Below are 12638 nucleotides of genomic sequence, written 5' to 3' on the forward strand. Positions count from 1 at the left end.
GCACTCTAGGAGGTAAAGGTGGATCACTTGAACCCAGGAGGTGGAGGTTGCTGTCAGCTATGATAATGCCACTGCACTCCAGCCTGGGTGACAGAGCAAGACTGTCTCACAAAAGAAAAAAAAAAACAACCCAAAACTAAACACCAAAGGAGAACTACCATATGATCCAGCAATTCCACTCCTTGGTATTTATCCAAAACAAAGAAAATCAAAGTATCAAAGAGATGCCTGCACGCCCTTGTCCCCTGCAGCACTATTTGCAAGAGCTAAAACATGTGATCAGCCTAGGTACCCATTACTAAATGAATCGATGAAGAGAACGTGGGGGGTGTGCATACACAATAAATTCTATCCACACATATGAAAGAATGAGATCGTCATTTGCAGCTACACGGATGGAACTGGAAGCCATTTGTTACATGAAATATAGCAGATGTACTGAGACAGAGAAGGTTCAAAATACACTGCAAGGGAACAAAAACCCATGTCACAGAGAACTACAAACAGTATAAATACCGTATTTTAAAATATACATATACACGCTGGGTGTGGTGGCCCACATTTATAATCCTAGCACTCTAATATGCTGAGTCAGGTGGATCACTGGAGCTCAGGAGCTGAAGACCAGCCTAAGCAAAGTGAGCCCCAGTCTCTACTAAAAATAGAAAAATTAGCCGGGTGTTGTGGTGGGTGCTTGTAGTCCCAGCTACTTGGGAGGCTGAGGCAGAAGGATCACTTGAGGTCAAGAGTGTGAGGTTGTTATGACACCACAGCACTCTAGCCAGGGCGACTAGACTGTGTCTCAAAACAAAAAACAAAATGACATATACAATTACTGGAGGGGCCAGCAAATTGTATCACCCATGGACCAAATCTGCCTGCTGCCCCAACTTAGAAACAAAGCTTTCCTGGCACACAGCCATGCCCACCCAAGTGTGTACTCTCCAAGGTACTTCTGCGACACAGTGGCTGTAGAGGATTATGACAGAGTCTGAATGGTGTGCAAAGTCGAAATGATTTATTTCCTGGCCTGTGCAATATACTTATGTCATAAAAATTTGTTGAACAGACATTCTGAGACAAGTTGGTGTGTTGGTGTCAGGAAACGAGATGACATTTTCTCTTTTGCGCCTTTTTTTTGGAGAGAGTCTTACTTTATTGCCTTTGGTAGAGTGCCATGGCGTCACAGCTCACAGCAACCTCCAACTCCTGGGCTTAGGTGATTCTCCTGTCTCAGCCTCCTGAGTAGCTGGGACTGTAGGTGCCTGCCACAACGACCGGCTATTTTTTTGTTGCAGTTTGGCTGGGGCTGGGTTCGAACCTGCCACCCTCGGTATATGGGGCCAGTGCCCTACCAGCTGAGCCACAGGCACCGCCCTTTTGTGCTTTTCTGAACAGATGCAAGCTGCTGAAACAAAGCTACGTGCAGGTGAGTGTGGGCCATGTGTCCCCATGTTTTTGTGGGGTTTAAGACGTGCTATTTTATGTCTTGCCCATGAGTGCATCCACATTCTCTTGGGATACAGTGTCCTGTTTGGGGTAACCATAGGATGTGGCAGGAGAAAGTCCCTAGGCAAGGTGCTTGGACAATGTTAGTGGGGTGTACAGGTCTCTCCAGCACAGGGGAACTGAGCTGAGTTTGGGCTGGGCAACTGTTTGACCAAACAGCTTGCCCAGTTTTCGGAGGCATAGGGTAGGAGGAATGGGGAAGGGGGCTGGGAAATGTCTTGAGAAGCCACTTCGAACCTCTGGGAAAGGTGGGATTCTCTATCAGGGCATAAAGGCTGCCTTCCTCTCCAAGCAGTATAGAAGCAAACAGGTTCCTTTATCTGTTCTGCGGCTGGTCCCCAAAGAGGGGAGGCCTGGCCCTCTCCCTGCAGAGGATTCTGTCAGTGTTGTTAGATGCTGAAGAACCTATGGGTTGCCACAGGCCAGCAGGGTAGGAAGCCAATCCCTGCGGAAGCAGGGCCAGGTATATATGGCCATGGATGCCTGGCTGGGCTTGGCTCCCACGACAATGCTGCTCTGAGCCCAGAGTCTTTGGGGTCAGTTTGACTATGGTCCACTGAACAGTGGCAGCCTGAGTTCAGGCTCTCAAAGGTGGAGCCAGTGAGTTCCTGGGAAGAAGGGAGGAGTTTTCCTGGCCCAGATTCTGTGGTCTGTGAGTACCTGTGAGTGCTGTCAGAGGAATAATCAAGAAGACTCAAGACAGAAACTGAGGCTGGAGAGCCTGTGAGGATGGGAACTGAAGCTCCCATCAGGCAGTGAGGCAGAGTCCTCATTCCTGTAAAACTCTGTTCCTGCCTGTCTGGTGCCTTCTGCGGGGCCTGGGATGCATAGGCTAACCCATAGGTGTGCCTTTGATGCACTCCTTCAGCTGCTACCTTTATGAGTGGCTTCAGAGCATCCCCCGCAAAGTCCCAGCCATCAGAACCCTTTGCGTGAAGAGATAAGACACATACCACGGAAGCAAAGATGTACTTCTGATCCTTTTCTTGTAGCAGCAAAAGCACATCTGTCAGCAGGACAGCAAGGACATCTGGGGAGACAGCACAGAGGGAACACATGTCTTAGAGGCCACGTGGCTGCAGGGTCTTGCTGAGGGCCCCAGAAAGGGGTGGGCATGCTCGTGCTTCTACCTCATCCCTTCCCACCAGCGAGGGCTGGTCTCAGCCTCCTGGGGCCCCAGGTCTCGCAGAGTAAAGGCTTCTGCATGTAGGTGCGCATCCTGAACTGAGTTTTGACAGGAACATGTGAATCACCTTTCAGGGAAGCTGCTTCTGAGACCCCCCCCCTCCACCCCAATCTAAATCAGATATACTTTCTCCGTCTAGTTTTCTTGCACTGTAGCCTGCTGGCTTTTATTTATTTATTTATTTTATTTGTATTTATTTATTTATTTATTTTTTTCAGTTTATGGCCAGGGCTGGGTTTGAACCTGCCACCTCTGGCATATGGGGCCGGCATCCTACTCTTTGAGCCACAAGGTGCTGCCTCCTGCTGGCTTTTTTAAAAGCATGTGTTGTACTTCTGTTTTTTATTTTTTAATGTGTTTAGAGATGGTGGCTGGGGTATTTCACTATATTGCCCAGGCTGGCCTTGAATTCCTAGGCTCGAGCCACACTCCCACCTCGGCCTCTTGTGTAGCTGAGATTAGAGGTACCTATCACTGTTCCTGGCTCTACTTTTTTGTTTATTTTACTTGTTTATCTCTTTCTGCCCCACTGAGTGAAGCCCCAGGGGGACAGGAGCCAGCTTTCGCCTGGTCTGGTGTCTCCTTACCACCCAGCATGGTGCCTGGCAGGCAGAAGGCACAGAGCCCTCCCCGTAAAGCACAGCTCTGCTGAGATGACAGATGAGCACACGCTGTCATTCCCCACCCGAAGGGCCCCTCAAGAGCCTTAAAGATGCTGATGCCAGTGGATAGGCTGGGATGTTCTAGAGGCTTAGAAGATGGACAGGAAACTCAGGGATGAGTCCTGAATGCTCTCTCATCTGGAACTGTGATGTTGATTTTAAAAGCAGAGCCTGGAGCATACCTGGCAGAGTGAGTGGGATACATGGGGGACACTGCTCAGCAGTCCCGGTGGCACTTCCTACCCACACGGGGCGCTCTGGCAGTTGGGCCCATGGCAGGCAGAATGTGACTGCATCTGCATTGTAGCTGAGCGTGTCTGGAACCCAGGGACCTCTGCCAGACCTGGGGTGTCATGATGCCAATGCCTCGTGTTTCTGTTCAGAAGGCAATGTCATTTCCAGTGTGTCCTCCTGGTCTACACTGCACCATTTCTAAGATAAGAGGAAGAGGTGCTGATATGACCACCTCGTTTTGCTACACTCCTGCTGCCTGTGCACATCCCGACTTTGCATATAACCTCCCTTCAGCCATGAAGAAGCCAGGATGCAGTGGCTCTATGTCAGTTGGCATACACTAATCCAAGATGGCACCACTGGTCCAAGAAGATGCCCACCATCCCCAGATAGTGTCCACTCATTCAGGATGGCATCCACCACTCTGAGACGGTACTAACCGTCCAACATGGAGCCCACCCGTCCAAGATGGCACCACTGGTCCATGATGGTGCCCACCACTCCAAGAAAGTGCCCACTCATTCAGGATGGGATGACATCCACCACTCCGAGATGGTGCTAAGGATGTAGCCACACGTCCAACATGGCACCTCTGATCCAAGATGGTGCCCTATTCTAAGACAATGACCATTGATCAAGATGATGCCATCACTTTTAAGACAGTTCCACTCATCCAATGTGGCACTCACCAGTCCAAGATGGCACCCACTAACCTAAGTTGGTACCACCACTCACAAGATCATGCCTCCAACCCTAAATGGCTCCCACCGCTCCACGACAGTGCCCACTGATCCAGGGGCAGGGCTTTACCTTTCAAGCGCCCTGATGTGGCTTTCCAGCACAGTGTGCCCTCCAGGTACAGTTGCCGCTGAAGCATGTCATTCTTGCGGAAGGTGAGCCCATTCTTGAGTTTGCTGGAGGATTTCAGGTCCATCTTCCCTGCAATCTCCCTGAGGCGTTGGCCCTTCTCATATTCGCTGACCTTGGTGTCTACTTGTGAGATGATGTCTTTGATGAGGTTTAGGGCCTGGGTTAGGTCTTCGTAGTCCTCGGTGCTGGCTGCCACATACAGCAGAGTCAGCACCTTTCTTTGTTCAAGTCCACGAACACAAGAGAAGTGGGTGCACTACACACAAGCAGTCAGGGTCTGTAAGGTATGCTCCTGAAAGCTACTGCTCAGAGGACTTCTACAACCACTTCTCAGCTACGACCTCCTAAGATGTGTCAATAGGTCTCCAAGGTAAGTGAAATAGCCTTGTAGAGCTTCTGTCTGACATGGAGGCTAAGGTGCAACTAGAGTGACAATACTGCCCTGCCTGGCTCTGCTGGCTACTGCTTGGCAAACAAACTCCCCTGTGTACCTCAGCCCTTCATAAAAGACCCCCACCACCGCCTGTCATGACTAAGAGCTGGCTCTTCCCACTCTAAGGATGTGGCTTTTGTGGCAGGAACATGGGAGATGTGGGCAGCACTGCTTGGTCCCTGAGAACTCCCAGCGGGGCTCTGTGCCCTTCTCTGCCTGCCACAGTTCTAGGGACAGCCCTCTCTCAGCCAGGGCCCTGTGACACAGAGGTCACCTCTAGGTTTGTCCAGATCACCAGGAGTGACCTTGACAAGGGCACTCTCTCCATCATTCAGCCATACCACAGAGAAGACCTGTGATGGTCCAGCCTGGTTAGAGCTACGTGATACGGGAGTCATACGAGACCTGGCTCCACCTTCTTGGCGCTAGCTACCCCGTCCTTCTCACATCAGAGACCAGTGCCCAGCAGAGTAGCCTCTAAGGGGAATTAACCAATCTGCTACTGGCACAGGGAGAGGGTGGACGAGCCCTGCCACCCGGCAGTGGAGAGCACGAGCCTACCTTCCGTGTTCTGAATGATGCGCTCCACCAGAACTGGGTACTTAGTTATGCGCTGAGTGACCAGAAGAATACACTCCTGCATGCCCAGCCGCCTCACAATGGAGGAGTTGCCAATTTTCTAGGAAATGGAAAATCAGACCTCACCACATTAACATCTCAGCTCCTGCCAAGAATGGGGCTCCTTCCTTTTCTGGCTCACCAGGACTTTTCCTATTCTGCTTTGGCGGGACACATACCTGATCACCTGCTGTATACAGAAAGGCCACAGAAGTAAAGGCAGCCTCACCTTGTGTGTGAGTGAGGGCCCCTGTGAGCCTCCTAAGGAAGGAGCCAGGTGTGACGATGTACACCTGCAATCCCAGAGAACTGGAAGGATGCTGGGAGGAGCTAGAGACTAGCCTGGGCAACAGAAGAAGATTCCAACTTCACAAACAAATCAACAAATACAAATAAATACAGTTGATGTGAACAATCTGTTAAAAAAAAAATGAAACCAACGGAGATCACCCATCTGTCAAGCCGCCTGCAGGCGGGGTGTGCACGTGCATATGCACGCCAAGACCCTGACCCTGACTCACGACCGAGGGAGCCCTCCAGAACGAGATGGGCAGTGGGCGGAGGGGCTATGACTGCTAAACTGGCTCCCAGAAGCCTTTTTTAAAAATTTTTTTCCAGGTTTTTTTTTTTTAGCCAGGGTCAGGTTTGAATCCACCACTTCCAGGTATAAGGGGCCAGCACCCTACTTCTTGAGTCACAGGCGCCGCCCTCCCAGGAGCCTTCTGAGGCTGAGAACCAGAGTGGTGGCCACTTGAAGTCATTTCCCGGTAGGGCCCGAGAGCATTCCACACATTCTCTGGGTTTGCCCCTGCTGCTCCTGGATCCATTTTAGGTATGCCAGCCATTGGAAAGAGCCACTTTCTAAGAGGCCCTCTTAGAAAGGGCCTGTCACTGGGGGACGTCAGTCTGTGGACCAAGGCCTCACTGGAGTACTTCTCCTCCACCCCCCACTCACTTCTAGGTTTTTCTGGCTCAGGCCATTAGGTGGGCCTTTCTAAGTCCACTGCTTGTTAGTGGATGAACTGCAGCCCCAAGTGATTCTTTCTTTCTTTTTTTTTGTAGAGATAGAGTCTCACTTTATGGCCCTCAGTAGAGTGCCGTGGCCTCACACAGCTCACAGCAACCTCAAACTCCTGGGCTTAAGCGATTCTCTTGTCTCAGCCTCCCGAGTAGCTGGAACTACAGGCGCCCGCCACAACGCCCGGCTATTTTTTGGTTGCAGTTTGGCCGGGGCTGGGTTTGAACTCGCCACCCTCGGTATATGGGGCCGGCGCCCTACCGACTGAGCCACAGGCGCCACCCCCCCAGTGATTCTTTCCCTTTCATGTCTATCTACCATGACGATGATAGAACAGAATTTAAGTGCACATCATTCCTGAGACCATCAGTTGTTGAATGTCACTTCAGGACAAAGCCCTGAACAGGCCACAGGTGATGGAGCTGTTCTGGAATTAGGCGCACTCTGGCCTCCAAAGAGGTGAATGCTGACTGGCTGGGCAGCCTTAATCCCCATATGGTTTCCAGCAGGTGGGAGGTGGAGTCTTGCTTGACTCAGGCCTCCAGCTGGGCTTTGGGCACCTGCCCACTCTCATGATCATTCTGCATGTCTGGGAGGTGGGAAGGGGAGAAAACGGGGCCAAGGAGGGGACAAAAGCTTGGAGTAACACTCCTGATGACAGCTAGAACCTCCACAGCCCTCTGGAAGGCTGGTTTGCAGGGCATGGCAACCCCTTCAAATGATCTGTGTGTCACAGTTTTGAGATGTGGTGCTTGCCAGGTCCTGCACTGGGGGCCTGCAGGGGCACCTCAGGGGCCACACTGTGTGATGGAGAACGCAGAAAGATTTGGTTTGATTTGTGTGTAGTTATGTATTTATGTAGTTAGAGATAGAATCCTGCTCTGTTTCCCAGGCTAGAGTACAGTGGTGTCATCATAGCTCACTGCAGTCTCAAACTCCTGGGCTCAAGTGATCCTCCTGCCTCAGCCTCCTGAGCTTAGCTGGGACTATGGGCATGTGCCACCACGCCTGGCTAGTTTTTAAAATTTCTTGTAGAGATGAGGTCTCACTATGTTGCTCAGGCCGGTCTCCAACTCTCTCTTGGCCTCAAGTGATCCTCCTGCCTCAGCCTCCCAAGGTGTTAGAATTCAATGTGTGAGCCTCCACACCTGCCCTTGTTTGTTTTACACCTTGGATTCCATGTAAAAGTTCACTGATGTGAGGCCGGGTGTGGTGGCTCATGTCTTGTAATCCTAGCACTCTGGGAAGCCGAGGTAGGTGGACTGCCTGAGCTCACAGGTTTGAGATCAGCCTAAGCCAGAGTGAGACCTTGTTTCTAAAAATAGCCGGGTGTTTGGGAGGGCACCTGTAGTCTCAGCTACTTGGGAGGCTGATTGGTGTGAGCTATGATGCCACAGCGCTCTACCGAGGGCAACAAAGTGAGACACTATCTCAAAAAAACAAAACAAATAACAACAAAAAACCCCAAACATTTCATTGGTGTGTTCTGAATGGGGTTGTGGTTAAAAAACAAAACAAAACTTTGAACTGTTTTCTAACAGGTGATTTGGAAATAATCCCTAAATCCCAAGACTCTATATAGTTCTGTGGAAAGAATCTACAGCAAAGATGGTAGGTTAAGTTTTTTTCTTTTTGAGACAGAGCCTCAAGCTGTCACCCCGGGTAGAGTGCCATGGCATCACAGCTCATAGCAATCTCCAACTCCTGGGCTCAAGCAATTCTCCTGCATCCGCCTCCCAAGTAGCTGGGACTACAGGCGCCTGCCACAACACCAGGCTATTTTTTGGTTGCAGCCGTCGTTGTTTGGCAGGCCCAGGCTGGATTCGAACCCGCCGGCTCAGGTGTATGTGGCTGGTGCCTTAGCTGCTTAAGCCACAGGCGCCAAGCCAGATGATAAGTTTTTTTTTTGTAGAGACAGAGTCTCACTTTATGGCCCTCGGTAGAGTGCTGTGGCCTCACACAGCTCACAGCAACCTCCAACTCCTGGGCTTAAGCGATTCTCTTGCCTCAGCCTCCCGAGTAGCTGGGACTACAGGTGCCTGCCACAACACCCGGCTATTTTTTGGTTGCAGTTTGGCCGGGGCCGGGTTTGAACCCACCACCCTTGGTATATGGGGCCAGCGCCTTACCGACTGAGCCACACGTGCCGCCCCAGATGATAAGTTTTTAATTAAAGAAATTTTTTTTACCTTGATCAAGTTTTGAAATTTCTTGCTTTGCAACAGCAACTTATACTGACTGACAGCCTCCTTGTGGCTGCTGCAAAATATTCCATATTTTTCTTTCATTCTCTCTCCATTTTCACCTGAAAACTAACAGGAAAGAGAAAAGAAATGTCACAACAATGATAACCATGAACACTGCCAAGGAACATTTTTACCTAACTTGTCCGGCTTTGTGAAAGTGAACCTTGAATTTACTTGCAGTGTTCACTTTCTAATATGTCCTCAGAAGAGGAAATGCTTTAGTTCTGTAATTGCAGAAGTGCAATGAAGGCTGAATGAGAAAATCTGCTGATTAAGGGCTTTGCCGTATCACAGGTGCTGTAGAGCTCCTGAGATCCAGAAAAGACAACATTAAGCTAAAGAATTTAGAAATGTGAAAAAGCAAAGTGGGAATTCTCCTAATTAATTCTAATTAGTTGACACAGGAGGCTTGGAACCAGCAGTCAGGTCAGACGAGAGGAACAGTTCCCCTGTGTCAAACTTGGGTTGGAATGAACATCTGTAGTCAGTGCTGCTTCCTGGACAGCTCTGGCCCACTGGCACGCTCCCAATAGTCAAAAACATAAGAAGCACCAAAAAATCAAAACCAGCCCAGCTAATGAGAGTACAGAGCACAACGCCAGTGTTCAGACAGGAAGGCTTGCTGTTTAGGCCCCTGTGCTTCCAGAACACGAACCTCAGGTATAAGGGGCTAGACTTGTGTGTCTTCCAGGGAAGCAGGCACTCAACAAACCAGGAACAGTGGTGGGCAGGATGGACATGGGCACACCCACCTGCTGCACCAAGAGGTCTCCGATTCTTTGGATGATGTAATTCTGGTCGCTGCCCTCCTCCAGGGACTGGTGGCGGCGCTCCTTGAGCAGAGAGAGAAAGCGGATGTGCATGTCCAGCAGGTCATTGGCACAGACGCAGAGGCGGCTAAGGGAATCACAGCTGCCCGGCAGCTCCTCCTGCAGGGCTCTGGAGTACACCTTCAGCATGATCTTGAGCGTGCGCACGTGGTGAACCTCTGTCTGCATCAGCTCTGCAGGGACACAGTCGGTGGCATTTATCCGTGCCAGCTCTGAGGCCCTGCTGAGCACTCGTGGGTGCTGCCTGCCCTTCATGTGCTGGGAGGGCTGGTTTCTGAAAGTTCTCCACCCAAGTTCTTGTCCTTGGGGCCTTTCTTACTACCCAGAGTGTTCAGTCTTCCCATTCCCCACAGCCCAGTGCTGCAGGGGTCTCAGCCTAAGGGACCAAGGGAAGGAGAGGGCCCTGAGACCTCAACACCACAGGAGGGTTTCCTGCCTGAAATCAACTGAAGACGTTTCAAGGCTGTTTTAAGCAAGATTGTTCTGAGGAATATCACTTTTAGGGATGCAAACCTCACACGTTTGTGTGTGTCTCTAGCTAGACAGCACTGAACTGGATTGTGTGTCCCCCAGATTTATATATTGAAATCCTAACCCCTAAGGTGATGGCATTAGGAGGTAGGGCCTTTGGAAGGTGACCAAGCCTTGAAGGTAGTCTTTATGATGGGATCAGTGCCATCTATAAGCCAGGAAAAGTTGCTATCTCTGGATGCGGGATTGGCCAGCACCCTGATCTTGGATTTCCTAGCCTCCAGAATGTGAGCAGTAAACCTGTATTGTTTATAAGGCACCTGGTATTATGTGACAGCAGCCCAAGTAGACTAAGACCTGGGTATTTGGCTAGATCGTCTGCAGTATGTGTTCTAACAGAGTCCTCCCTGAGCACCTCTTCCCTGGGTGGGGAGGGGCAGGACTACACAGGGGGGAGTCAGGTGCAAAGGGGCAAGTGGTCTCAGGAGAGGTTGGCCAGGGAACCCACATTCCTAGGTGGAATTAAAAAAAAAAAGTAAACGAAGAAAGAAAATAAGTAAGTGGAGAGCTGGCAGGGGGCATAAGGCTTGGGACTTCTTACCATAAAGGACATCCTGTCTTTTCACCACCTCCCTTTTTTGTTTCTTGGCGTAGGCCAAGTCCACAGCAAGGCTCCAAGACTCAGCCTCGAACTCGTGGCTGTCAGATTCAATCTCATTCCTCAGGGAGGCAGCACAGGGTTCTGAGGGAAGAAGGAAGGGCTGCTGCTGGCCACCCCACCCATGGACACACAGACATCAAACCCCAGGATGGACCGGACCATGTGGCAAGGGTGAGAGAATTACATGACCATACCTTCTACAAAAATGGACTCAGTGTTTGAAGATGTGAGTGAAAGAGAGTCATCAGCTGCCTGCTTAAATTTTAAAAACACCGAATCGGCTTCATCCATCTCTCCTGAGATTGGTCTAAATGAAGATAATAAAGACAATCATTTCAGAAAATTGAATTAAAAAACACCTGGCCCCAGTCTACACAGGCAAATCAGTGACTCCATCTGATTAGAGTGTGTTTGAGAACTTTCTAGATTTCGATGTAAGCATTAAGTTTGTCACAGATCAGTTTTAAAGACTGGGAGACTACCTGTCAATGTCACATCAGGACTTTTTCTATCATGACTGCTGTTAATGTTCGGGAACATTCTAAAGGGGTGTGAATCAGACGCTCCCTTTACTGACTGCCAGAGCCCACTGGAGCCCCTGAGATTCTTTTTACCAGGAGTTAGGTGGACGCAGCCTCACAGTCAAGGGTGGGAGGACAGTCCCTTCTCAGAGGAAAATCCTCTCCTGGCCCACCAACTCCTGTAAGGATCACCACAGACACAGGAGGACTCAGGGTCGCCTTCCACCCGCATGCTGCTGGTGCAATCTTGAGGGAAAGGGCTAAGGCAGAGAGATCCTGGGACAGGACTCCTTATACAGGCAGGGGGATGCTGGAAGCCCTGAGCAGACCAGCTCCACCAGGCATGAATCTCGGGAATGAGTGTTAATGGGCGTTTCATCGCTTGGCATGGGGGCTGCTGTGCTGACTCACACAGACCCAAGTAAGGGGTCTCCTTTAGAGGGGTCATCAGCAGCTCCTCGTGGGATGCCACCCACCCGATGGCAGAGAGGGGACCCTGCCTTACCCGAGTCTCATCCCAGTTCCAGCGGGGCTCGGTGCTGGCTGGGAACCCCCTTTCTGAGAGACCGTCATGCCGACATTCCTGGAGAGGGCTGGGCTGCCATTGGACAGGAGGGCGGTCCGGGGGTGTTCTTTGAGCGAGGCTGCAACAGAGGCAAAGACCGAGTTGGTGCTGATAAAATGGGCTGGGTAGCGAAGGCCGCCCGAGTGCAAGCCCTGCTCCGACTGAGGCCGCAGCACGGACAGGATCTTGGAGGTCAACAGCTCATTATCTAAGAAGACATTCTCGCTCCATTTCCTGGGGAAAGAGCTGTAAAAAGACAGCTCTGGGTGGCCTGGGAGAGAGCCGTGTCTGTCGCGGCCTTTGGAATGTGAGTTCCCCATGTTCACGCTCCGGGCTCTGGGACCGCTGCTGTGCCAGGCTGGGCTGCCCGCCCTTTTTTAATGCCTCGGTGGGATCCTTCTAGAAATAAAGCCGCGTCTTCCCTTACTGTATTGGCTGAAGCAGGTCTGGAGGGCAGGAAATTGGTCCCCACTGTGACTGTTTAGTGTTGGAAATTGCACAGCACTTTCTCCTTCGCTAAAACAAAACCAAAAACCCCTCAAGGCACCCTCTGTCTTTGCAGGAGGTAAAAAATGGCAAAGAGAGCAGATTGTGTCCACTGTAAATAATCTAAAATCATGAAACTGGGAGCTCTGAGCTTGGCGTGGCTCATGGCAGCACCACACACAGGGTGAAAATTAACCTGGAGGCTAGATGTCAAGGCGACTTTAAGACCCAGGGCAAAATGTTCGCTGTTTTTGGCTGTCAGCACTCAGATAGCCTCCTACCATCAAAGAGGACTTGGGGCTTCAACTCCACTTCATAGGGTGATCAC

At 50.8% G+C, this 12638-nt stretch overlaps 1 protein-coding gene across 3 annotated transcripts in view; it reads right to left on the bottom strand.

The window, feature by feature from the left end:
* ARHGEF18 (Rho/Rac guanine nucleotide exchange factor 18) overlaps positions 1-12638 on the bottom strand; it is a 70581-nt gene that overhangs the window by 13232 nt on the left and 44711 nt on the right. Inside the window, exons 1-8 of one of the 3 annotated variants that reach the window (XM_053585861.1) lie at positions 11765-12210; positions 10933-11045; positions 10679-10819; positions 9529-9779; positions 8720-8842; positions 5456-5573; positions 4402-4650; positions 2463-2539 (exon numbers count right to left, since the gene is read on the bottom strand). In XM_053585861.1, the coding sequence (XP_053441836.1) occupies positions 2463-2539; positions 4402-4650; positions 5456-5573; positions 8720-8842; positions 9529-9779; positions 10679-10819; positions 10933-11045; positions 11765-12144 (1452 nt within the window). In that variant the 5' untranslated portion in view covers positions 12145-12210. Of the gene's footprint in view, positions 1-2462; positions 2540-4401; positions 4651-5455; positions 5574-8719; positions 8843-9528; positions 9780-10678; positions 10820-10932; positions 11046-11764; positions 12211-12638 lie in introns of those variants that run through there. The other 2 variants (XM_053585862.1, XM_053585860.1) reach the window with 2 other exon arrangements.

This window comes from Nycticebus coucang, chromosome 3 (genome assembly GCF_027406575.1).
Source record: "Nycticebus coucang isolate mNycCou1 chromosome 3, mNycCou1.pri, whole genome shotgun sequence".
Lineage (NCBI taxonomy): Eukaryota > Metazoa > Chordata > Mammalia > Primates > Lorisidae > Nycticebus > Nycticebus coucang.